At 35.8% G+C, this 26,531-nt stretch overlaps 4 protein-coding genes across 4 annotated transcripts; 1 reads left to right on the top strand and 3 right to left on the bottom strand.

The window, feature by feature from the left end:
* The first annotated feature begins 1,196 nt into the window (after positions 1-1,196).
* LOC112088434 (meiosis-specific protein ASY2-like) lies at positions 1,197-3,787 on the top strand. Its single transcript, XM_024158713.1, has 4 exons — positions 1,197-2,112; positions 2,190-2,321; positions 2,401-3,035; positions 3,110-3,787. The coding sequence occupies exons 1-4, from the start codon at positions 1,197-1,199 to the stop codon at positions 3,785-3,787; spliced, it is 2,361 nt and encodes a 786-aa protein (XP_024014481.1).
* Positions 3,788-4,691: 904 nt separating this feature from the next.
* On the bottom strand, positions 4,692-7,549 carry LOC112088435. Its single transcript, XM_024158714.1, has 2 exons — positions 7,313-7,549; positions 4,692-7,235 (listed from the first exon to the last, which is right to left on the bottom strand). The coding sequence occupies exons 1-2, from the start codon at positions 7,547-7,549 to the stop codon at positions 4,692-4,694; spliced, it is 2,781 nt and encodes a 926-aa protein (XP_024014482.1).
* A 2,605-nt stretch (positions 7,550-10,154) lies between these two features.
* LOC18022573 (putative aquaporin NIP4-1) lies at positions 10,155-11,977 on the bottom strand. The gene is made up of 5 exons (XM_006405768.1): positions 11,846-11,977; positions 11,520-11,744; positions 10,702-10,899; positions 10,485-10,546; positions 10,155-10,389 (listed from the first exon to the last, which is right to left on the bottom strand). The coding sequence occupies exons 1-5, from the start codon at positions 11,975-11,977 to the stop codon at positions 10,155-10,157; spliced, it is 852 nt and encodes a 283-aa protein (XP_006405831.1).
* A 10,452-nt stretch (positions 11,978-22,429) lies between these two features.
* On the bottom strand, positions 22,430-23,759 carry LOC18022574 (putative transcription factor bHLH086). Its single transcript, XM_006405769.1, has 5 exons — positions 23,220-23,759; positions 23,011-23,112; positions 22,857-22,922; positions 22,665-22,730; positions 22,430-22,549 (listed from the first exon to the last, which is right to left on the bottom strand). Exons 1-5 carry the CDS (start codon positions 23,757-23,759, stop codon positions 22,430-22,432), a joined length of 894 nt encoding a protein of 297 aa, XP_006405832.1.
* Between the last annotated feature and the right edge of the window lie 2,772 nt (positions 23,760-26,531).

Here is a 26,531-nt window from a genome sequence, read left to right on the forward strand (position 1 = left end):
CTTATTGTATTTCTCTGCATACTAACATATATTTTTTCTTCCAGATACTTGCAAGAATCTTAAGTCTATGTTCGTTTTATAGATCAATTTGCATAAACTAGATGTGTTTGAGAATGTTGAACCGAGAAGGTTGAACCAAGGTATAAGATATAATGAAAAAAATTAACAACTAACACATTATTTTTGACCAAACTAAACACAAATTTTTAAAATGATTTTTATTATTTCCTGTTGATATGTGAATATCGATAAGGGACAAAACAGTAATTTAGATCGGAAGCTCGGTTTTATTAGATTGAATCAAGTGAAATACAACTGAGTTCGGTTATTTCGATAGGCAATAACGAACTAGGACTTGATGCGACTAAGAAGCTGTCGTAACTAGTTCTCAGTCTTTAAGTCTTCTTGGGAATAGCTTATGTTCTCTGATGTCGATTCGTCTCCCTTTATATATATCTCATAAGTCGGTCTTCAAGCACGCCTTAGACGATATGGGACCGAGAGGAGTTTCCTTTTCTCTCGGTTCCTTTCCTTTTTTCTCCGAAGTTTCCTTTTTCCTTCAGGAAACTTTCCTGTTTCGGCCGAGCTCAAGGAAACCTTCTATTCCTTTGAGAGGTTTCCCACCGACCTCGGCCTAATGGGCTATCTTCGGCCCATCTTCGCTCGGCCCATCTTCTCTCGGTACATCCCTTCGTAAACCGGGCTTATGGTTCGCCGATCTCAGTTTGTACCGGAGAAAACCGGGGTGCAGTTTTCACCTCCAACAGTTAGCCCCCCCCTCAGTTCGGTGAAAGGAGGTGACTTTCAGTTGAACTCAATTCTTCGGTTATTGGATCACAAACTGAGCTCGGTAACTGTCGTCGTTTCGCATTTCCGGACGTTCCGCGCCTATCTTCAATGAGGCGCGTGAATTACGGGATTTTTCGCGAAAATCGAGGAACCCACGATTCCCACTGTGTATAAAGGGTAACTCTTCTTCTCGCATTCATTATTCCCGCCTCAAGCATATATAAGGTACGCCGCTCTCCCTTCTCTCTAGATTTTATTTCTCTCTCTAGTTTTTGTTCTTCGTTTTCTCTCGTTTCTTCAACTCTCGCCGCCGCGAACTCTTGATTTTTCCGATCAACCTTCAAACTTTCCGGTTGATCTTCAAATTGTTCCTTATTTCCTTCAAATCTTCTTTCCCAAACCCTAAAATGTCTTCCAGCTCTTCGATTAATTCTTCCTCGAATAAAATTCTTCCGGAAGACCACCGTGAGTCCTCGGAGCCGAGCTCCTCTTCTTCAAACCCTCAGCAGTCAAGTTCATCACGGGAAGAAAGCAATCTTCCCCAATTAGTTCGTAAGAACTCTAGATCTGCAGAAGCTAGCAGCAGCCGTGCTAGAGTTAGAATTGAAGCTACCGAAGATCTGACTGCAGACACTCGCGAAACGGAAGCTCGGGCTGGACCGAACGTTGATGCTAACACCCCCGAGATCAAGGAGATCGAGGAAGAATTTCAGGGGGAGAACGTTGTTGATACTGAAGTCGACAACATTGAGGCGGTTATTCATGCTTCGCCACCACTTCCGAGGCGGAAAGTAGTTCGTCCCAACAACGTGCCCTCTTGTTCCCTTTCTCCTGGTGCCGTTCGAGCCGTGCTCGAGGCAAACGGGCTTGCGGACAAGATTATTTTCATCATTCCGGAGGCTAGAGATCGGCCGTGGGATGCTCCCGAGGGCTTCCTTTGCGTCTATCTGACGTACTTCACTCAGTGCGGGCTTTCTTTCCCCATTCCCTCTCGCCTACTGGGATACTACAATCGGCGCGGCGTAGCTCTCACACAGGTGATGCCAGCCTCAATAACGAACTACGTTGGGTTCGTTTCCTTATGCGACGAGCTTGGCGAAGTACCATCGAGTCGAATTTTCGAAGACCTCTTCTCGGTCAATATCCATAAGTCCAAGGAGTGGTTCTTCGCCGCCAATGCCAAGCCGAAGAAGAATTTAGTTATGGGACCTAAGCCCAGTAAATTCAACGATTGGGAGTCCCAGTACTTCTATATCGAAATGAACGATCTCACCGTCAGCAATTCTGACATCGCAATTCAGTCGAATTGGAAGATTCCGATTGGTAGATTAGATGATTTCACACTTAGATAACTTTCGACTTTTACTGCTTGCTAACTCGACTTCGTCTTATTTTCGTAGGTCGTCATCTTCCGAGTCTCCTTCTCAACTCCGGACTCACCTCTGAGTTTGAAGTAGCATTCAGCGAAGCCGGTAAACGTCGTTGGCCGGAGGTTTGGGAAGAAATCCTACAACGCCGAGCTAAGAAAGCGGGTATGTTCATCGAATTCTATCTTTATTCACTTTATCTGGAATTGCTCCGAACTCCTCCTTAAACTTATTTTCATTTCAGGCTCCGTTCGAGAACCAAAACAACGCAAGCCGAGAGCTCGAGCTAGCAAGCCTCGAACCGCTCCCAAACGCCAATCACTGAAGTCGCGAACTCAACGCTCCCGAGCTGCCAGGATGCTTTCCATTGACGAAATCCCAACTCTCTTTGATGAAGAAGAAACGGAGGTGGCTGAGCCGACCCCAGTCCTTGCTGCTGAACAGAACGAAGTGCAGCCAGAAGAGTTGCCACCTGCTGCGGGCTCACCTGATCAGGTTGATCAGAGGAAGACGAAGAAGAAGAAGTCTTCGAAGAAGAGTAAGAAAGCAGAGGACTCTTCTCGGGTGCAAGATACTCCCGCCGAGCTCGATCCACCGGCAGCTGTGGCGTCGGGCCTCGCGCTCTCGCAAGATCGAGCTGAAGCTTCACACTCCCGAAAAAGGCAAACCAGAGATCATGTCGAGGGCTCTCAAGAGCACGGGCCGGCTAAGAGAGTCCGAGTTTGTTTTGACTACGACGAGGAGACTCCTTTTGAGGAGAACGTAGATGCCTGCGCCGAGCTCTATCATAAGATCTCCTCGGAGGTACCTAGCCTTCCCTCGGTCCCCGAGCTCCGGTTTCCCAACATGTACAAGGGAATCGCTCACTCGACCGCTGTGGTAATTTTACTTACCCCTTATAGACTTAGATATTATTCCAAGTATGAGTTCTAATTCCTGTTTCCTCTGTGCAGCTCGCCAGTCAGACCAATAACTTGGTCGCTGCATATGAAGTAGCCCTGTTCGACGAGCAAGTAAGGGTCTCCGAGCTCGAAGAAAGGATAGCCAAAGCAGAGGAGCGTCTCGCCACTGAGCTCCAAATCAACGAAACTCTGCACTCTCAATTTGACTTGCTGAAAAAGGAGAGTGCAGAGCTGAAGGCGGTGAAAGACGAGCTCACCGAGGCCCAGAATTTACTCTCCAAAGAGTTCGAGAAGGACAAAGGGCGACTACAAGGTATGGTGGTGCACTGGAAGAATCGAGCTAGGAGCGTTCACGCAACGGCTTGCGAACGCCTTGAGAAGGTCATTCGGAGTTTGGATGATGCTGACAGGGCTCGGAAGCCGTACTTGGTCTACAACCAGCTCACCGGGGTCCTCGGTTTCATCAAGCAGTTGCGGAGGAAGGGTCTGTACGAGGTCCCGCCAGAAATAGTTGCGGATATTGAAGCAAGGCATGCCAAGGCGCTGGAGGACTTCAAGGCGATCGATGCTTGCGCGCTCACTGAGGAGGACAAGAAGATGTCTCCGTTCGTAGAGGAAGATGACATCCCGGTCGTAAATGTGACTCAGAGCGCACAAGATCCTGCGAGGGGCGAGCAGTTCGGCTCAAACGAGGACATACTCAACGCTGCTGCCTCGAAGACCATCTAATCTCTTCCTATTTTTCTTTTACTCTTCGAACTTAACTGCCCTTGCATGGGTTTCTTTTTGTAATTCTAATTCCGAGCCCTTGGTGGGTTCTGACTCTATTTGCCTCTCGGGGCTTTTTATTTTATGCGTTCGTTTTTCCTTGTCATTAAAAGTTAGAAAAATCTTTCAAGTAGTAGATCGGCATCTAACCTTCGATTTAACTTTATGTCGTCGTTAAGATTTGCGATTAATGCTTAAGTATTAGATCGGTATATAGTAGATATTCGAACGTAATTATTATCTTTTGATAGCGAATTGCGATAATTCGGCTTACGTTTTGCGAGTGTTGTGAACTCGGCTTACGGTGCGAATCTGAGGAGTTCGGCTTATTGTGCGAGCGTATGAGCTCGGCCTGGGGAACCCAAGTGAATCGTTTCGTACTGGAAGAGTGAATTAGATTCGAACTCCTGTAAACGCACGAAACGAATTCAAGGTTTTTCTAAGTCGAACCTAAGTATGCGAGATGTGCTCGGCTTATTGTTCTTGGTGACTTAGAAACTTAACTGCGGGACTGGGCCCGGCTTTTGATATGTGGCTTAACCACGACATCATGTGGGTGCTCGCGAGACGGATCTCGGCTTTTAAGTTTACATTCATGTGGAATGCTATCGAACAACTGGCCAGGAAGTCGATGTAAAGACAAGGAGTTCGGTCCCTTGTGATTTCGGACTAACACTTAGTCATATCTTGACTTAATAAAATTTTATTGATGTTATAGCTGGACTCGGTAACGAGCTGCCTACGTACCCTTTAAAGGGATCAAGCCATTCGTAGTTCTAAGTACAAAAGGGGTTTTTGCTCCGACTAAGTAGTTCGGAGGCTTTTTTTTTTTTTTTTTTTTTTTGTTTTGGCGCTTCGAAGCGGACTAGTAGTAGTATCGTTTGAGATGCATCGAGTTCCAAGATCGCGGGATCGGAGTTCCGTCTAATTTCATGAGTTGATAAACGCCGGGCTTAACGACCTTCATAATCTGATATGGTCCTTCCCAGTTCGCGCCAAGTTTTCCTGCGTTCTTCTCTTCGGTGTTTTGATAGACTTTACGAAGTACGAGGTCGCCGTCTTCGAAGTGACGGCCCTTAACTTTTTTATTGTAGTAACGAGCTGCAAGTTGTTGGTAATTCTGTATCCGGAGTAGTGCTCGTTCGCGATGTTCTTCGATTAAGTCAAGTGCGTCGATCATTATATTGTCATTCGCCTCGGGTTGCTGGGTAAGCATAGTTCGGCGAATGCTTGGGACGTTAAGTTCGGCTGGACACATAGCTTCTGCGCCATACGCAAGGAAGAAAGGTGACTGACCGGTTGAACGTCGCGGTGTCGTTCGGTGAGACCACAGGACGCCGTCGAGTTCGTCTGCCCACGTTCCCTTAGCGATATCGAGTCGTTTCTTCAGTCCGTCAATGATGGTCTTGTTCGTGGCTTCGGCTTGTCCGTTGCCTTTCGGATAACGCGGGGTTGAGAAACTTAGTCGGATTTTCCACTTGGCGCAAAAATCTTGGAAAATTATCGAAGTGAACTGGGTTCCATTGTCCGTAACGATCTCGTACGGAACTCCGTGTCGACAGATGATGAACTTCCAGACGAACTTCTTGACGTCGATTCCATGGATCTCGGGGTATGCTTCGGCTTCAACCCATTTGGTGAAGTAATCTGTGACGACGAGGACGTACTGCTTCTGGGTCGTAGATCGGCGAAAAGGACCGATGATGTCCATTGCCCAGCGCATGAAAGGATATGGTGCAGTCGAGGTCATCAGGAGCTCGGTAGGAAGATTTATCATCGGACCATGACGTTGGCACTTCTCGCAACGTGCCGTGTACTTCTCGCAATCAGAGAGCATAGTAGGCAAGTAGTAGCCGGCTTTCTTGATCTTAAATGCCAAGGACCGAGCTCCGGAATGATTTCCTCCTTCTCCTTCGTGAATCTTTTGCATTACTTCCGCGATGTCGTTGCCGTGAACACAAGTCAAAAGTACACCAGAAGCGTCCCATCTGAGAAGAGTACCTTTAATGACCACATACCGGGCTGCGCGAGCCTTAAGGCGCCGAGCTGCCCATTTATCTGCGGGAACCGTTCCATCTCCTATGTATCCCACGATTTCTAAGGACCAATCCTCGGGTTCGTCGTCTCCTTTGGCTTCAATATTGATGGGGACGTGCTGGCCTTCGGACTCGTCCTTGGATTCGGGCTCGTTATCGTTAAGCTCGTCTGTATCGTTTTCGCGATTGGGGATGACCTCTTTAGGTTTCGTCTTTCGGGTGAGGGGTGGAGCACGGTTTGGCTGGGCTTCATAGTCACGCCGTCTTGTAACGATATTGCAGTTCAGATCGTGCTTGATACTTGGTCGCTCGATTGCTGCAATCGGGATAGTTCGCCGAAGATCAGGATCGGAATTAGTCGCGAGTGCGGCTAAGGCGTCGGCGGTTGCATTCTCGTCTCGAGGTATCTTTGTAAGCTCGAAGGTGGAGAACTCTGAAGCAATATCCTTAAGAATTTTGAGATATGCGTCCATGCGGTTGTTCTTGGCCTCGTATTCGCCGTGAAACTGGTTGGCTACGAGTTGAGAATCGCAATAGGCATGTACGTGCTCGGCGCCGATACCTTTAGCGAGTCGTAGTCCGGCAATCAATGCTTCGTACTCGGCTTCGTTGTTGGATGCTGGGAAGCCGAGCCGAAATGACTGCTCGATTACTTCTCCTTCGGGTGATTTGAGACGTATTCCAACTCCGGATCCTTTATGGGATGATGAACCATCGGCGTGAAGAATCCAGGGTTGTACGACCGGATTATCTTCGACGAGCTCCGGTGGGAGTTCGACCAAGAAATCTGCTAGGACCTGAGACTTCGTTGCCGTTCTGTTCCGGTATTCGATGTCATATTCACTAAGTTCGATAGCCCACTTAGCGAGTCGTCCAGACTGACTTGGGCTGTGAAGGAAAGTGCGAAGAAGGTGATCGGTCAAGACCACGATTGCGTGAGACTGGAAGTACGGGCGTAGTTTCCGTGCAGAAATAACCACGGCGAAGGCGAACTTCTCCAAAGTCGGATAACGATACTCCGATCCGTCGAGGGACTTGCTCGTGTAGAAAATTGGTTTTTGTTCGCCGCGATCTTCTCGAACAAGAACGCTGCTAACTGCGAACTCCGAAATCGCGATGTAAAGATAAAGCGTCTCACCGGTGTCTGGTTTGGACAGAACTGGCGGAATGGACAGATATTCCTTTAGCTCGGCGAAGGCTTCTTCACACTTCTCGTTCCATTCGAGGTGCTTGTTACCGCGGAGAAGTTGGTAAAAGGGCAAGCACTTGTCCGTTGATCTAGATATGAATCTGTTAAGTGCTGCAATACGTCCGGTAAGTCGCTGAACTTCGCGTTTGGTTGTCGGCAAGGGGAGCTCGAGAATAGCGGCGATCTGCTTCGGATTAGCTTCAATGCCTCGTCGTGTGACGATATATCCGAGGAATTCTCCAGATGTTACGCCGAACGTACACTGAGTTCGGCGATCTGTGCCGCCATCTGACTGAAACGTTCCTCGCTCCTTTTGTTGATGGCTTCGAACTGAGCAGTGAACATTTGGAGTAACAGGTCGGTTACGGCTGCGGGAGTTTGCTCGGCAGCAGTTCCGGTGTTTTCTCCAGGAGTTCCTCCCGTTTGTCCTGTTTGGGCGTTGATGTTATTTTCCCTGAGAGGGTTTTCTTCTTCGTGAACGTCGGATTGGTCTGCCATCGCTGATTCAATCTTTCCGAAGTCCGATCAAAAATCTGAGATGTCTATTTAAAGCCCCCTTCCTGGCGCGCCAATTGTTGATATGTGAATATCGACAAGGGACAAAACAGTAATTTAGATCGGAAGCTCGGTTTTATTAGATTGAATCAAGTGAAATACAACTGAGTTCGGTTATTTCGATAGGCAATAACGAACTAGGACTTGATGCGACTAAGAAACTGTCGTAACTAGTTCTCAGTCTTTAAGTCTTCTTGGGAATAGCTTATGTTCTCTGATGTCGATTCGTCTCCCTTTATATATATCTCATAAGTCGGTCTTCAAGCACGCCTTAGACGATATGGGACCGAGAGGAGTTTCCTTTTCTCTCGGTTCCTTTCCTTTTTTCTCCGAAGTTTCCTTTTTCCTTCAGGAAACTTTCCTGTTTCGGCCGAGCTCAAGGAAACCTTCTATTCCTTTGAGAGGTTTCCCACCGACCTCGGCCTAATGGGCTATCTTCGGCCCATCTTCGCTCGGCCCATCTTCTCTCGGTACATCCCTTCGTAAACCGGGCTTATGGTTTGCCGATCTCAGTTTGTACCGGAGAAAACCGGGGTGCGGTTTTCACCTCCAACATTTCCCCTATAAATACTTGCAAGAATCTCAAGTTTATGTTCGTTGTGTGGATGAAAATAAATGTGTTAAGACGGTTTAAGCAAAGTGTAAGGTATAAAAAAACTAACAATTTAATGATTTTTTTTCTTAAATAATAAACCAATAAAAGTAGTATACAATTAACCTGTGTTTTGTTTTTTAATCAAAAAACGGATTATTGCTTGGCTAGGCTGAAGGAAAATAAGGCAAAATAAAGAGGAGATGATGATGAAATTAAAAGCTGTACCAAAGAAAAACTATTATTTAGGATGTTAATATATTTTTATCGCACAATTCCAAGTTTGTGATTTCTTTCATTCATTTTATTGATTTTTTAGTCATGCCAAACTCTCCTTTTGTTGTTTCTAACATTCTATAATTCAAATTTGTAGTTGCAATATTTCAATCCAGAGTCCATTATATATGATGTTAATATTTCTTTTGACCTTACAATTCCAAGTTTGTTATTCTTTTCTTTCATTTCTTGAATTTTTTAGTCATTTCTTGTTATCTTCTTTTTATTTCGTAATACTGTTTCAATTTCCTTCTTATTCATTAAAATTGTAATTGTTGAATTTTTCAATTGTAATCATTTTAATTAAAAAATTTAAAATATATATCTTTTGAGAATTTATTATTCAACAAATGTCAATCCAAAGTTACAAAATAGGTCACACAAATTACAAGCTAATAATATATATGTTACATATTGAATCGCATATGTAGATACATATTATTAGTAAAATCTATAAACAAACTTTTTGTTGACAATTTTTTCTTTTTAATTTTCTAAAAAACACACTTCTTTATTAGTCAATTTCTATATGAAATAAGTTTTTGACGCACTATACATAATCTGTGATTTTTTTATGCACAATTCCGCTCTCTACTCTATATAACAAAAATATATTATTTTATTATAATCATAAATAATCGCAATCAACTTATCACGTGGACAATCATCTAGTTATCTATAAACTAAAAGATGAAATTGCTGGATAATGGAAGAAAAATAAAGAAAATTAGTATAGAAAGACTTTTTTTATAAAGTTAAAATAAAATAAATGAGCTTAAAAAATATGGTCTTTAATTTGCCTGTTTGGTCGACTCAGGGCAAGGATAATGGGGGAAAATTATGGGTCGAATTCGGTAAGTCAATGGTCAATCTGGTTTTTGAAATTTTGTTTTACTGTGGTCAACGTACTATTCCCTAAAAAGGGTACAATTTGAACCACTTTATCATTTTCGTCAATTTAACTAGTTTGTGTCTATTTGCAATAATATCACTATTTTTGTATAAATTTATAGGAAACTAGGGATGAAATTCCAGAAATCATAGGATATCTAAAACATGGATAAAGATCTACAAGAGGTCTTAAAGTTTTTCGAATGTGAAAAGATGATGTGGGAGATAGCAAAGTTCATCATAACAACAACATATTGTTCCCTCTTCAATAATTTCAGGTTATACCGGATATTGTGTCCAAAATAACCGAATCGTTAGGGTATACATCATAATGTGACCGAAAAACACATTGATATATTAGTTTGATTAGGTTTGGTTAAACCAAGTTGTTAGAATTTATATGAAACTTAAGTAAATGGTTTTGATATAGACTCAAGTCTGTGGAAGCCTCTTCAGTCCAGTGATTGACCAAATATTTTTAAATATTTCTACATCAAATAATACAAATTAAATGAGGCAATTTTTCAGGAAATTAACGGTTTGTGAGTTAACGTACATAGATAAATGATTATGAAATGTGGAGATACCGTTGTATTGTACCATTTGGCTACAGATCGAAAAAAGTATGTTTCATGAAACAGTTTGTATTTCTTTCTTTTAATCGAAATAAGAGAGTGTGTTTATAATTGACAAAATTTGAAATGTTAAATATTTTGTCGACATTTTTTCCTTAGTAAAAGATATGAAGAGATCTGTTTATACATAATAAATCTATGATTAATAAAAAAATTAGCACTTAGAACTAGAAGCATTGTTTTTTGGAGAAACGGTACGTAGAAAAGAACTGCTCCTTGTGAGTTCTCTGAGTGGCTTATCTGTAAATCTGATAAAGTTGTAAACAAAACCTCCGGCCATAACTCCGAGTATAGGACCAACAATGTAAACCCATATGTTTTTATATACTCCCATCACAATCGCAGGTCCTAGACTTCTTGCTGGATTCATCGATGCTCCGGAAATCGGTCTATCATCATTTACAAATCAAACTAATATTTTTTTTAATAATTGTTTATGTTAGTAGAAATATGAAAAAAATGTTTTCAAGAAAAGAATTTTTACCCGGCCACAAAGACGTTCAACATTATAGTCATTCCTACCGCAATTCCAGCTAATTCTCCGATCTGTCAAAGATATTGAAAATATTTATAGCAAGCAATAAAAATATATATCCATCAGCACGAAAATCCAACTGTTTTTCTTCTTTTAGTTGAATCATGTCATAGATATTTTTCTGGCCATTTCAGTTCTAGAGAATGGTGATATAGAAAACACTAACCGCACGATTATCGGTGGCAACGCCGGAGATAACAAACATAAGAAGGAATGAAATAATGATCTCTGCGACAAGCGCTCGTGCAGCGGAATCAATTGGAGTTGTTCCGAAGTAAGCTTCTGGTGTGACTTTGAACATTAGTCTCAGTGTCAAACTCGCTAGTAAGGATCCCACAAGTTGTGCACCTATATATAATGGTACCTGCCCAAACATATGATACGATTCACTTTCATTATTCAAATATCAAATCCAATTAGCATAATATAGGTTTCAAAAATATGTTTAGCATCTGTTTTTACATTTAAAGTGTATATGTTTTATAAATTAACTTGTAATTTTTATAGCTTTATATATTATCTTTAAGAAAATATTTTGTTAATCACAAGCTTAAATGAAAAAAAAAAAAAATTAAGAGTAAACGCAAAATGCTGAAACGGCTGTTTGACCAATTTAAAACTAATTGAAAAAAATTGGTCTATGTCTCTTATATGTTACTTATATCTCTTAACTATTCAGTCCCATTTCTAACCAAATTTCAGGCTAGGACAGGCAATAAACACATTTTGCACCATCCTACTTGGAATTTTTCTCAACTATGAATTTACAATGACCAGAATATCTATCTGGTATGCTTACATTTGCAATTTTGTTATCATTTTGCTATCTTTTTTTGCAATAGCTAGGTGGAAAGTTTTGTAATCCTTTATGAGAGAATGAAATGCTTAAAAAGAAAAAATCACATATAATATATGTAAACCCAGAACTTAGTGTTCGAAACAATCTAGATATTATTCAAAGATGAAATACAGAATAGAGATTACCTGATACCAGGGAAATCGCCGGAAAATGGCGAAAGTGAAGGTGACGGCAGGATTGAAATGTGCACCAGAGATGTGACCCGTAGAATAAATCATGACCATAACAATGAGACCCCAAGTTATACAAACTCCTGGAAACGTCACTCTTCCACCGTACAACACATTCACTACCACCACTCCACATCCGGAGAATATTACGAAATACGTCCCAACCATCTCTGCTATCAACTGTAACCAATTTTAATAGCCATAAACTAATTTGTTCAAAATACTTATCACCATTTCAACTATGTAATAAAATTTTATATTAAAAAAAAATTGTTTTCTACCTTTTGGGTAAGGCAAACAATGCTGGGAGAAGTGCATATAACTGTCTCGATTCCTCCTTGGCAATCTTTTCCTTTGCCTTTCTCAATTCTTGATATTTCTTCTTCTTCGATTTCTTCACCATGCGACGTCATTTTTATTTTTTTTGATAGATTTCAGTGAGATAGTTTATGAATAATAATTGAAAACGTGGAGTGGAGAGATTTTTATTTAGAGAATCAAAAATGTTGTTATTGGAGAATTTAGAGATTAAAGAGTTTGTATACATTTGAAAGTTGAAACATTCATAAAAGGATTGGATTAAATCTACTGAGTTGGAATAAGAGAATGTGATTGGATGTAATAGATGAAAAATAGGATCAGACTCGGGCTAGTACGTAGAACAGGCAAGATTGCTAATTAAGGAGTTGCAATTTGTAGGAGTTAAATTATCTGTCTTCATTACGTCGACTTGTTAAAACCAAATTTAAAACAAAAGTAGAACAGAAAAAAAAATAAGTACAGTATATATATACGTTGACCATAGAAAAACTCTGTAGAAAAACATCAAATGTGGATCAAGGTATTTTGATTGAAGTCGGATTTAAGTTGTTTTGGATCATAATTATTTAAATAAAGATAAATCTGATTCTTTTGATTTTTTATTTCTGTTAAAATTATTTTTATTCGATTTTATTATACATTTTCGGTTATACTTTGAGTTCTTCTTATGAAAAAAGGCAACACTTTTTTTCAAATATATATATATATATATATATATATCATAAGCAAATTAACAACCTAAAATGTTTTATAAAGTCAACCTTAACAAGTTATTAGTCTTGATCTTAACGAAAAAAGTTATTAGTATTGATCTCTATATGTATATTTCAAAGATTGAATGTTAACAAAGAAGAAAGTTTAAATTCTAGAAACTGATATACTGAATATAGTCATGATACGAACAAATTAAACCTAAAAACCTATATGCATATGCAAATGGGGTTTTTTTAGTTTTTTAAGTTGCCTAATGTAAATTGGTCCCTAGGCTAGTTGTAACAGTGAGCTTGTTTTAGGCCCACTGATTTGATTTGGCTGTTAGAAATTGGGATTTGAGAAAACTTTAGAGTTATTAATTCCAAGGTGTGCACGTTTTCGATTGCCACACTGTAGGTTGACGAACACGTTTTATGTTCTGTATTATTTTCCTCTGATTTATCGAGAAATTGACTTCTTCGATAACTAAGCAATGACTCATATAATACCAGAGTGTTTTATAATTATTTTGTTTCTCTAAACAAAGTTAATTGATCAAAATACCTCCACATATATGTTATCGAATTCTTATAGAGAACATCATTTTATTAAATTATTACATGTTGAAAAGATCATCAGAGTACGTAATACGATTAGATCTATAATCAATATAGGTAGACATCTCCTATGTTAATATTTCAAACTAGAATTTTTTTTGGGTTCACCCAAAAGGGTGAATCATTTTATTTACCCTCTCTTATTTTAACAAACTAGGTTTGTATTCGCACATACGCGTAGATTTTGTTTCGCATAATATTTTTAAAATTGTTTGTGTTGAGATATACACGTATTTAATTATAAAAATATGGTAATTTGCTGAATTATTTGGTATTATATTTTAAAACAAAAATCTCTATAAAAAAAAAGTTCTCATGTTTATGACATGCATAATTGCCAATTCTGCAAGAATCACCTCATGCTTCATGTTTCACAATGAAATGCAGCTATAATAATATCATAGTTGACTCATAAAAACCGCAAAATCTTTGAATAAAGAAAACAATACATCTTTACATTTAGAACGAGCTTTGAAAAAAAGTATTTATGATATTGATAAGCCGGAAAAAAATATCAAATTAATACAAAAAATATTAAAAATCTTAAACAAATACCAAAGAGTTAGAAATATTATTTATTTATTTTTATTAGAAATGTGGAAAACCTTAATATCAATGTAACTATTAATTATGAACATTATGTTAAAAAGAAAAGAAAAAAAATGTTATGTTAAACCCTGAACTATCATTAAACCTTTAGATGATGTTTCTCGCAACCTCTTCAAACTGACTTCACATATTTATAGAGCAAGCCCCAATATCATAAAATCAAATTTAATTTGTTTTTTTCCTTCAAATGAGATTATATTTTTTTAGCAGAACACCAAGACTAAAAAATTGAAAACAACGTCTTTTAAATCTAAATTTATATATTTTTTTAGATGAAAAAATTGAAAAGAAGAAAAAGATGAAAAGATATGATTGAAAATGTAGATGTTTCTTAAAAAAGGACTGATGAAATTTTTCAGATGGAATTTACACTTAATAAATTAAAAATTAAAATAAATGTCATTGAATTTATTTTTAAAATAGACACTTGTTAGTCTCTAGAATGCTCATGTGGCGAGCTGTGGGAGAGGGCTCACCTCTTTTCATATATATGAATAGAATGTGCCATCTAATATTATTTTAAATTAAAATAAAAAATTAAAATTAAAAGATTAAAACACTTACTCAAATCTTTTATTAAAAATATGTATTTATATATATATATATTAATAAATAATATATATATATATTTATTTTTATATATTTGTAGGGTTAACATATTAGAATTTAGAGTTTAGGGATTAAAGTTTAAGGTTTATTATTTTATTTTTTAGGTTTACAGATTAGGGTTTAAAATTTTAAAAATAGAACAAATAATTATGTAAAAATATATGTTTATTAAAAATAAATTATAAAAAAATGTTTGATATTATGCTTTGATTCACTATTTCTAATTTAGGATTTAGTTTTCCTCCATTAGAAAATAAAATTTAAAACGTTCTAATAAATTACCGTCATTAATTTTATTACTTGGCTGAATCTTATTAGTTAAAATAAAAGGGGGTAAATAAAAAAATTCATCCTTAAGGGTGAAACCAAGAATCGTTCTTCAAACTATCAAAGATACATGTGATAATTAATATGCAACTATAATTTTTTAAACCAACTAAATCTTAGAGAATTCTATTGGTTTCAATTTTTTTTTTTCATAAATAAATTCTTTACTCTATAGTATGTTCAGTAAACATATCATATAGCTTCAAATATTATAACATTATTTTAAAAATATTTTTAGAAACTCTTATCTTTAATGTTTTTGTTCGTTTGTTATAATGTTTTGTTAAATGTTATTCCGCAAATTACCAAAACAAAATTATTATATGCCCCTAGTCAAAAAAATAACCAAATTATTATATGTTGCTGAGGTGACAATCTCATAAAGCTTCTCAGGAATTTTTTTAATCACATCATATGCTATTAACATTAACTTGGTTAGAAATTACTTTATATCAATTATATATGTAATACTCAAACATTTAATTTGTAAAGATATTCTTTCTCTTTCTATTTCTTATCAACATATTTATAAAAATTTAATACATAATATTACTTATGTTACTAAACATTATATTTCTGATCTCATCTTTCTTTGATCTTAATTTTGTTAAAATAAAAAAAATTTAAATATTTTCATACATATTATAATTCAATTTTTTTTATATTAAAACCAAAGTATCTTAGCTGATGTTGGACCGGTTAGATAGGACATATTAATATAATTTAGTATATTTAATGTGAAATTTCATTCATATAAAAATACTATTAAAATTAATTATAAAATCAATAATTATCTAGTATTTATGCAATTGTATTACAAAATAAATGTAACTTTAATCATTGTTTACAATTGCATATAATTAGGAGAAATTTTTGTTATATAGAAACATAATATGGATAACTAACATAACACACACATTATTAACACAAAAAACAATAAAATAAAGTAACTATCAAACTAAGAAAAGAAAATTATCAAACAAATTATTTGTTTTTAAAATAGCATATAAAATATATAAAAACACGAACATAAATTAAAATTATGCGAAGCGCGGACTTAATCCTAGTATAATTAACCAGTCAGTATTGGATATTTTTCAAAGATTAACATGTTTGGGTTCTTCTCTTTTTGTCTTAGAACAAATTATACGAAACACAAATGTAGCTGACATGTATATGGCTAAGAGGATATACATGAACGCACTTGAGGATAAGAAGAACATTTTGGTCATTACTGAAGATATTGACTTTTTAGGTGTGATTGAGGATTTACACCATGAAAATATAAGTATAATGTTAGCGGTACATAATGACAAAATTAGTGCACTCCGTATGATAACAAAGACAAAGACAGAAGCAAATTGGCTTTGGGCGACTATGATATATGGTGGTATATGTATCTTTAATAAAAATATAATAATTATTTATATTGTGTAGTTGTAAATTGTAAGAATATATATGTCCTAACAGAATTCTGATTTTTCCCCTGTGAATCAGGAAAACAATAAGCCAGCAACACATCTATCTTATCTGAGGATAATTTCTGAGAGTTGCTTTAAAAATAAATCATGCTTCATTTTCTTCTTATCATGTTGACAATATGGACTTATGAATTCTTTATCGTTGATTCAAGGTGTATGTACATAATCCTGAAAAAAGTTTTAATTATGATTATCCAAGAAAACTGGATTCAGATAAATGTTTCATAATCACTTATCAAAATCTGATATTATGAGCTTTGTTCTTTGTTTTTAAGTATCAAACAATATATACAAGTTTGTGTTTCACAGGATGAATAATTACCTTGAAAGGCTTGAGGAGTCCCATACACAGTGGTAGAGCCACTTTGATTAAGTTGGGGTCATATGCCCCCAATAAATTTTAAAAATTCGTATAATTTATTAAAGCTAACCATTGATGCCCCCAATCATAAAATTATATATGCTCTCGTTTATTTATTTATGCCCCCAATAAAAAATAATTCTGGCTCTGCACTGCCCATACAATCAGAAACCTTGTGCAATCTCCATGAGATATCGATATTCAACAACTGAACCAACCACAATTGGAACAAAACACAATCGCATGGATCTGATGTAAAATGCAAGAAAATTATTTACGTATATAATGATCCCTTAGATGCTTAAATGCTAGTGAGTTTAGTATGCGAGAAAGATCAAAGACAAGACAATCCTCTAACTGATTTCATAACATTGGGATTCGTTATGAACACATGAGTTACGATTATGGCAAACACTAATGTTGCTGTTATTTGAATCCTTCCTCAAACTTCACAAAAACACATGTAAATAACAATTAACAGGGAACCTTAATCATCTCACCAAAGTCTGATTTTTTCGCAATTTTCTACTCACCTTGATCAGTTCAGCTCTTCTCTGAGGATCAATACCACCACTCTAAATGTCCATCTGTATCGGAACTTCAAATCCTGCAAATGCGACATCACGCCTCCTGGAAAGAAGAGGAAAATATTGATAACACAAATTGGATTGAGACAAAACGGATTATGGAATTGGGTTATACAAAGTTTGGAACTGTACAAACAGAATTCAAATTTCTAATACAAATATATGGTTAAAATTGTTGGGATATCAATCTAAGTCTCACATCGGAAGTTTAGACCGAGATGCTCTAGTATATAAGCCATGTCTAAAAGTGATTAGTATGAGGTGTTTTGGGAAGTAACCCAAAAACAAATCTGTGTGGGTATTATCATTTGGACCCAAAGCGGACAATATTATACTGACAAGGAGTTGGATATGGGCTTGAAAAACCCAACAATTGTTCAGTGTGGGAGAGAACCCTTAAAGTGACCTTGCGTGGGGTGCTGGTGTCTTGTATTGAAAATCTTCCTAATAGTTGTGCAAGGATTAGGAGAAGAGTTATGTTAGTGCGTACGGCGGTACAAGATGGTTTGAGGGAGGGATTGTTGGGATATCAATCCAAGTCCCTCATCAGAAGTTTAGACCAATATGGTTTAGTATATAAGCCATGTCTAAAAGTAATTAGTATGAGACATTTTGAGAAAGAATCCAAAAACAAATCAAACTTTATCATTTGATTCCAAAACGGATAATATCATACTAATAAAGAGTTTAACATGGGTTTGAAAAATCTCAAATCAGAAACTAGGTAATCTATTAAGCAATTCTAGTATTACACAGTAAAAGAGTTTGGATCATTCCCATCATGAAATCAATCGAGATAATATTAGAACATTTTAATAAAAAGAAAGGGATTATATTAGAACCTAATTCAATAAATTACGCAAGGAAAACAAAAATCTAAAGCCCAAATAAGAAAAGGAATATTGCGATCTAGAGAACTGGAAGTTACAAAACTTTATTAGTCCGAATCGAGTCTCGCGTTGTATTAATCAAATACGCATGCACGTGGACGTTTACTACCTTTAACTCTTTAAAAATATAATAATCAATATGTACCTGCCATTCTCTTAATGACATGTATTTGATTCGATGTGTAGGATAGGACTTGGGTAAGTACATGTTTCATTTCTCTAATATACAGATAAGTTTCTGTATTATTAGAAGACTGTGCAGATTTTTTTTTGTATGATAAAATAGTGTGCAAATGTTTCTATTTATTTTGTTGGAAACTATATATGGATCAGTTTGTTCTATTATAAATAATTGTGAGTGTCAGTGTTATATGTTTTCAAGATTTGGTCGAAACATTATTTAAAAAAAAAAATGTATGGTATCGAATTTCTAGATTCATGGTATTTGCAATTTCTTGTAAAAATTGCAAATCAAGCTTCATTCATGCTCAAAAGAGCCTAAAAGATAGAAATTAGGAAAATGAAATAGCTCATTGGCGATCTGTATTGTCAAATGAAATTAAAAGAGAGGAAAACTTAAACAAAAAACACCATGATCAAGTCAGATTTCAATTTATCTCATAAATTATATATGAAGGATGAGAAATATACTTGCACAACCATTACCATTCGGAAGATATCAAACAAATATTCAAAATATTCTCATCCAAGTTAGCACGATTAACTTTGGAGATCATAGGTGAAGATATAATGACTATTTAGGAGAATATGACGTCATGGTATCATATGATATCAATCAAAATGAAGTTTAACTTATCGATACACACAATGCAGCACTTTTCTCTAGTCAACATGATGCCAAATCCTTCGGCTATCTTCCTAACAAAATAATGCACGTGCCAACTGTTGCGATGACATAGCTTGTCGTATTACATACATTCATTGCCAAAGCGTATTCCAGAACTCATATACAAATGATTGCTACGAAAAATTATTAGAAAATAAATTGGTAGGAATATTAATTTACAAATCATTATCCCGTAAATAATGAAACCACATTATCAAAAATAAAAAAGATTATGAAACCATAAAGTTTATGGATGAACTGATCTGGCGTAACTAAGAAAAACATATAAAATTACATGTCCCAGATTATGGAGACATATAAACATATTGAAAACTTTATCAACCAGTAGAACAAGAGAATCTCCAAAGGAATTTCCACTAAGCAAATTAAATTATGGAACAAGAGAATCTCTAAAGGGATATCCACTAAGCAAATTAAATTATGAAGGCTTATATTAACTTGGATTCCAACAAAATTAGTAATTTATATTTAAATTATTGTAAGTTTACAGCAAGTTTGGTTTATTTTCGAATACACGAACTCAACAAGCTATCACACCTTTTTTTTTAATCCGATTCATATTAGAATCTGATTAAAAAAAAAGACACAATTAAATTGAAACTTATACATCCCTCATATTATTAAAGTATTAAACACTAAGAATACGAATAACAAAATTTGTATTCAAAAGTAATATACAAAATTTGAATTAGGAAAATAAGATATATTTGAAAAGAATATATTTTAGCATAAATTTATGAGCTACATATTAATCACTAAACATCATATGGAAATTATGTAGTCTAAAACTGATTTCTTTTCGATCTTAACAAACTTGGCTACCGAAAATAAAGTTGCTAGAATATTATATATTCAAATGCTGGATTTATGTTTGTAAGGCGTTGTTTAAAAGATTTGTGGATTGTGGACATTACCGAAAATACTGTGGATTAATTATTGCAATAACTGCTTTTGTCTTATTCACTTAATAGAAGTTACTCAAATACATAACTAATTCAAGTACACAATTACAAGTACAGCACTTAAAGTGGGATTGTCAATGTTGCTAATCATGTGGTTGTTTAATACTATTAAAATGTAATATTCTTCACCTTCACTTTTTTAACAAAAAAAAAAACAATGCTACAGAATGAAATTGTTTATAAAATTATCGAGCACGTATCCCTAATTTTTCACAAACGGACACGCGCTGACCTTGGGATGATGATCGAGATCTTTAAGTACGTTAGCCAATCAGTTAATTGAAGTTGTAGTCTATTGAAAAATTGGAAATAAATGTAAAACCATGTGTGTTGTTTGTCTTCCTTGATCAGTTCAAGTGATACTTTAGAGAAAGTTGGCAATAAATGTTTCTATTGTGATTTACAGTATATGTTTAGAAATTAGAACTATAATACAGTGTAACCAAATAATGGTAACAAATAACATTAAGCTATGAAATAAGATAAAATTCGTATATTGAAAAGTCGCAAAATGAAATGATGAATACATGCAATTGATTAAATTTGCGAAACGATGGAATATACAGTCTAAAATTACTAATATATACGTATAAGAAATTCTTATCCAGTTTAACCTTATTTCAAGAGAGGCTAATGGTTTAGCTGACTCGCTGGCCAAACATGTCATTAGAGGGTTGGTTGTTCAAGTTTAATTTCTATTAATGAAGAAGTGGCATGCACCCAAAAAAAAAATATAGTTGGATATACTAAATAATATTTTCTAATGAATTTTAAAACATTTTAGTTACTATCTGATAGAATATTAAAATTATATTTCAGAAACTGTGACATATTTAAAAACTATCCGAAAAAGTGACATATTTTCACCATAAAAAAGTATTTATACCTTTTTCTGTAATTATTTTTTTCACAGTTAATGTGAAACATTTAGAAAGAAAACAACAATTAAGATATTTAGACCAAAGAAAATGGAACAGAAATGAGCCGAGCAAATGGTACGAAGTTAATTAGTTTTGTAATATTTTGAGTGATCGAAACATCTTTCCATCAATAATTATTATAGAAAAATGTTTATCGTTTGTATAAATATCAATGCTGTGTTAATTAAATAAAAAATCGTTCAAATGGACCAAACGTAATCAATAGTATATATATATATATATATATATATATTTTAACCGTGGATGTATATATGTATATTTTTTAACCGTGGATGTATTGCTAGTGACGAACGTTCCTGTGAATGGCAATGATACGTCTCAGAGGGTCAACGAAGTGTTGACTGAAGGATGAGCTGGGATATGAAAAGCATAAACAAGAGCTAGTCTTTGTTTCGCTTAGAGTGTTTGCTGTTAGATTGTTTTCTCGATTATAAATATTTGTACATTGTCTTTCATCTTTCTCATGCTTGATATTGTTGTTGTTGGTAAGTGGCTATGAGACTTAGTGACTTACACCTCCGCATCCGATCGCCATGAGACCATGAGAGACTGTTGAGCATCTTCGTTGTACGTACTTCGTTCATAGATTCAATAAAGAGTGATTTTCAAGAAGATCGGAGTTGCGAACTCTATCAGGCAATCATATTCATATGAGATCTAATAAACAGTAAAAGAGCAGATGGTATGAAATTATAGTTTCATGAAGATCAAGATGAAATTTCACAAAATTCTGACCTTTAGGTTGAGTACGACTGTCCAAATCGCTGAATGATTATATCTTTAAGGTTTTTTGTTCAAATCCTAATTCTATTTTCAGTTTTTCATCAGCTTTTTATTAGATTAGTATGTGAGCTTAAAAATTAAATGTTAAGCTAGCGGATACGTGAAAAATTACATAGTTAATGGTCTTCCGGGTACTTACACCGTGGATAACATTGATATATATGTTCGCAAGGCGCACATTTACTACTAACGCATTCGATAGTAACACTTTCGATAGGGCTTGCCATTTGAACTGATGACAAAACTTGCTTGACGCAGGTATGTTTTATACGTACTCTTATTATATGACATGTTCTCATCATGTAAGATATCTTTAATATCTGAGAATTAAACGTTTCTATAAGAAAAAAATTTAGCGTAGAAGCAATTCTTAATCCGGTCGAGGAAAGGAACATAAGCTAGAATTCAATAGCTTAAAAATAGGTGAAATTTAATAGATAAAAAAGGAGACAAAACACTGAAAACATAAAGATTCTCTCTCAAGATGAAACTCAGAAGGATCCAAAATTTTGCACAATGACATTAGATATTTCTTGGAGAATTACAAAATTAGAAAGATACATACATATATAGTATATAATTACTATACCTATCTACTATAAAGATTCCATCCTCGTGTGGACCAACGTGTGACAGATATATGATGACTCGGTGACTTCAATGTCTTGGGTCTTATACATATTAAAAGGAATCCAGAATTTCTTGATTTGCACATAAGTTAACGTTACTTATTGTACATTGAAATCGTATTCAAATGTGACGGCAACATAATTAATGCGGAACAATATAACAATTAATTAGCAATTTTTTTCTTCTCTAGTTTGAGTTCCTATCTCGTTGTGATGATGAGAGGATTACATCAATGGCTTCTTTAACCTGAGAAATGTCCGGAGCTTTTCCTCCTTGTGCCGGCCAAAACTCATCGGCCGCAAGTACCTATAAAAACGATTATGTGTATCAATACATACGTGATAGAAAAAGACCTAATTGTATATGACATAGCTTATGTTACAATTAATAATGGAATGTTTGTTGATTAAGAATAATCTACCTTAACTTGTAGTTGAAGAAATTTGACATAGCCTATTGCTTTCTCAAGCATCGTCACCAAATCAACCTTCATAAAAAAAAAAAAATCAACCTTCATAGAACCACCATAAAGATCAAAATTATTAGTATGTATAATGCATCTTTATTTTTTATTCTCTAGATTTGAAATTTAAATGTTTTGGTATAAAAATACCTTGGTGCCATTGGGTACAAGTTCTTGCAATACTTTGAGGCGTTCGCTTATCCTTTCTCTTCGGTTCTAGACAAAGTAACATATTTTTGTATTGGTTAATACTACTTCGCAACAAAAACAAAAAAACTTGTTATGAAGAAAAAAGAAAGCAAACCTTGGCTGCTAGGCTTTGTGGATCTTTAGGTGAAGTTGTTGCCTTCTTGGCCTTCCCATTCATACCGTTACTCGGCTTCTTGGAAGGTTGAGTGTTCTCTCCCTGTGGATCATTAGATGCATGGTAATCATTCAACATCTTCAAGTGATCTAAATCATGTATGAGAAAGATAATTCGTAAAATATACATTTGGAATTATTATTTCTTACCGTGCAAGGACGTTTATTTCCAGCTGATTTAGGGTTCGCACACTCGTGCCTTGAACCAGTGTTTACAATGGTTGAATCAGAATATAACCAATCTCCTTTTCCATGGTTTGTTGCCGGTTTAGGCAATCCGAAAATACCCGTTGTTTCCAAGCAATTTGGAGTTTTCATGACTCTAGGGCTAATACTATCGAACTGACTATGACTCCAGCCTGTGTAGTCGTAGCTCATGTTCCCGTCCAAGACAGATGCTGGAGGGATAAAGCTTCGGTGATGATCGAAACTAAGGAATGAAGAAGTGTTGAAATCCATCAAAGAGTTATGATCTTCATTGGTTTCGCTTGAAGGGTAAAACAGAAATCCTTGATTCTGTTGATGGTCAGAGTTCATGGTGCTACTGCTTGAAGCTGAACCTCCTCCTTCGCCGCCTGCATAAGCTACCTCCGTCTGATCCAATCTGTAATTCTCTGGCGAGGAGAGATCTTCTGAAGAATTTGGTTTAGAAATGTAAGGCTCATTGAGATGGTCATGAACGAGCGCCATTGACACTAGCTAAGTATATGGTGTTGGTTAAGGTTTCAGGGTTAATTTGCTTCTTCTTTTTTTGTGTGTTAGATTTTGCTTTGGGAGGTTATATGGAGATTTGAGAAATTGAAACGTGATATGGTTTTAAGGTTCGTAGATTGGTAAGCAAAGAAAGGCAATAATGTTTGTGTAGTTATGTTATCATAAAGGTTTATATAAGCGGTTATTTCTAATATTTTAAAAGAAGTTGATGGCATTTAATATCTGTTTATTTCTACTTAACCTATAATGATTAAAAGAAGAGGCTGGCATGAGATCAAAATAGATATTTCTCGAGTTTATTAATCTTATCAGGCGAAGCTTCGAAGTCATTATAAATGTAGATTACTATCCACATGCAAGTACAATTTTTAATACTAATTAATAGCGATATGAAAATCGCTTATTACTTTTAAGATTAACTTAATTACGTGGGATGATTTGACATTCTAGTAAAACCACCTTATTAAACTCGATCGAGTAAATGGAAATGACAAACGACTTAGTGAAACCTAACGAAAACTAGAGTCTTCGTGGTTTTAACCAAAATTTGAGTCTAATGTATTTTTCTGCTTCACAAGGACCTTTTTTCATTATATAATCAGGACGTCGGGCTTTTAACAACTAACTAAATCATTCATGGTGAGTGTAGCGGCCAAATAGCACACTTACGGATTTTGTAATGTGTCTAAAACTTGACACCATTTCAACCGGCCAAACAGAAGTGATTAGATCATTTCACGCTTGAGAAAAATCGATCTTTGACTTTGACCAACAAGGCAAGTTCTCAGCAAGACTAGCCCACTAGCTTTATAAAGACTTTATAGATTGCAATTTGATACTCGAGTTTAATTTAGGGTTTCTAGCTATTGGATAGCTGCATCTTGTTGTGTGATACATAGATATATGCTCTGTTGTTATTTATCAAGTAAGTGTTAATCTATGATGATGTATGCAATGTAAGCAATTAATGAATGTGGTTCCAAGTGTATTAATTACAATAATACTATTAGTTATGATCTCTCATCGGGATTGTTAGCTGGCAGTGGTGAAATTAATGGACTGGGAGACTTTACAAACCATAAATAAATTACACAGAGATGGAAAAATTAAAGAAAATTGGAGATTGAATGAACAAAGAAGCAAAAGCATCGCCGGATCTTCCGCTAATCTTCACGTCGTTTTTATTTCCATTTTAATACTCATTTACTCACACTCAAGGTGCTTTGTTTTCTCAAAAGAAGCAAAAACGATTATTTGATACCTTTTTTGTTTTCTAAATGATTTTTTTTTAATAACTAAGAGGTTATGAGCTTAGGCCCGTGCATCCTCTCAGATCCGGTACTAGAGCATGTTATATGGTCTTGTCTATATGATTTTCTTGTTTATCAAGTCCGAACAAAACCAAAAAAAATCATATAGAAAAAGAAAGTGTGTTCTGGTTTGGTTGAGATTTGCATGCTCTTTATTTGTGTATAAAGATGATAAAAGTATTAGTTGTTAGTTGAAAAATCTAGTAGAAAAAATTTTCTTGGTGTTGAAGTCTTGTTTCATATAATTTCAATTTATTTATATTTGTGAATTCGTCACCACCAAATATTAACCATAGGGAACCTAGGTAAACTATAATTTTGAAAGCGTTTTGTGTCTCAGGATATGGAACCCTTGTGATATGGCCACCTTGATCGGTCTAGAGACCGATTGCTGTTACATTTGGTCTCTCGTCTTTTGTTGGCTTGATTGGTGATTGTTATCGGCAGGGCCGGCCCTGAGTTAAAGCAGGTGAACCTCTTGCCTTATGATGAGGACATGCAACCTGAACCGGATCTAACCGAGCCTCAACTCCAAGATATCGAAGTTCCAACAATGCATGAAGGACCAATAACAAGGGCAAGAGCTAGAATACTTCAACACAAGTATAATCAAAGCCTACAAGCCGCAGCTAAAGAGATACCAAGAGAAGATCAAGAGCAATGCCAAGAAGAGACGGTTTACAAGGGCCATTGTCTACAAGCTGGGGCCGAGACATTTCAAGAGTTCTCATCAACCCACAACAGCCCAAAGAACCAGGACGTCTGGCCTCTTTTACCAAGTCAAGCCCAAGTTCAAGTGCTTAGCATCGCAAGAATGAATCAAGACGCTTAAAGAGGGATGTTCAAGTTCGGTCAAAGACAAGACACGCTAATCATGGTCACAAATAAGGTAAGTCTTTCATTTCATTTGACTAACGAATTTCCTTGTCTTTGTTGTGTTGCAGCCGAGAGAATATAGTCTAGACTTTAGCTTAGTAGTTTGAATTTTCCTTTATAGTTTTCCTTGTTTATTTCCCTTTGATGTTGCACCTTTCCTTTTCAAGTCCTGTCGCATTGAGTCTTTTTTTTTCTCTTGAGTCTAAGCCGCTTGGACGTTATATAAGTCCCTTTACGACCGTGTAACTTTTCAACTTTGATCATCAATAAAATCGAACTTTTCTTTCAAGCTTTTCTCAGCAAAGAAAACTTGTTAAACCACTTTGTTCTAGTCGAGACCAGTCCCTCCTAGACCAAAGATTACTCGTGTTTTATCATAAGCCTTTCACAGCTTGTATGGTACACCTCATTCCATTGTTACTTAACCGATCCTCCATACGATTCCTTGGTTAGAGAAGCTCGACCATTGAATCAACCCTTGGCCGTTAAACCAAGCTTTGTGTTTCGAGATCATACAAGCCTTGAGACAGCCCTGAGCTTGTATCATTTTTGGTATCAGAGC

The sequence above is a fragment of the Eutrema salsugineum genome, unplaced genomic scaffold (genome assembly GCF_000478725.1).
Source record: "Eutrema salsugineum unplaced genomic scaffold, Eutsalg1_0 scaffold_14, whole genome shotgun sequence".
NCBI lineage: Eukaryota > Viridiplantae > Streptophyta > Magnoliopsida > Brassicales > Brassicaceae > Eutrema > Eutrema salsugineum.

Bases quoted from the DNA above. Each gene is read 5' to 3' on its own strand.
- LOC112088434 (XM_024158713.1), top strand. From the start codon at position 1,197: ATGTCTTCCAGCTCTTCGATTAATTCTTCCTCGAATAAAATTCTTCCG. The intron at 2,113-2,189 runs GTAGATTAGATG...TTATTTTCGTAG, and splicing joins GAATTGGAAGATTCCGATTG to GTCGTCATCTTCCGAGTCTC. The intron at 3,036-3,109 runs GTAATTTTACTT...TCCTCTGTGCAG, and splicing joins TCGCTCACTCGACCGCTGTG to CTCGCCAGTCAGACCAATAA.
- LOC112088435 (XM_024158714.1), bottom strand. From the start codon at position 7,549: ATGGCAGACCAATCCGACGTTCACGAAGAAGAAAACCCTCTCAGGGAA. The intron at 7,236-7,312 runs GTACGTTCGGCG...AATCCGAAGCAG, and splicing joins CACAGATCGCCGAACTCAGT to ATCGCCGCTATTCTCGAGCT.
- LOC18022573 (XM_006405768.1), bottom strand. From the start codon at position 11,977: ATGACGTCGCATGGTGAAGAAATCGAAGAAGAAGAAATATCAAGAATT. The intron at 10,547-10,701 runs GTTAGTGTTTTC...TATCTTTGACAG, and splicing joins TTGCCACCGATAATCGTGCG to ATCGGAGAATTAGCTGGAAT. The intron at 10,390-10,484 runs GTAAAAATTCTT...AAATGATGATAG, and splicing joins TTGAACGTCTTTGTGGCCGG to ACCGATTTCCGGAGCATCGA.
- LOC18022574 (XM_006405769.1), bottom strand. From the start codon at position 23,759: ATGGCGCTCGTTCATGACCATCTCAATGAGCCTTACATTTCTAAACCA. The intron at 22,923-23,010 runs GTTTGCTTTCTT...TACTTTGTCTAG, and splicing joins CACAAAGCCTAGCAGCCAAG to AACCGAAGAGAAAGGATAAG. The intron at 22,550-22,664 runs GTAGATTATTCT...TCGTTTTTATAG, and splicing joins TTCTTCAACTACAAGTTAAG to GTACTTGCGGCCGATGAGTT.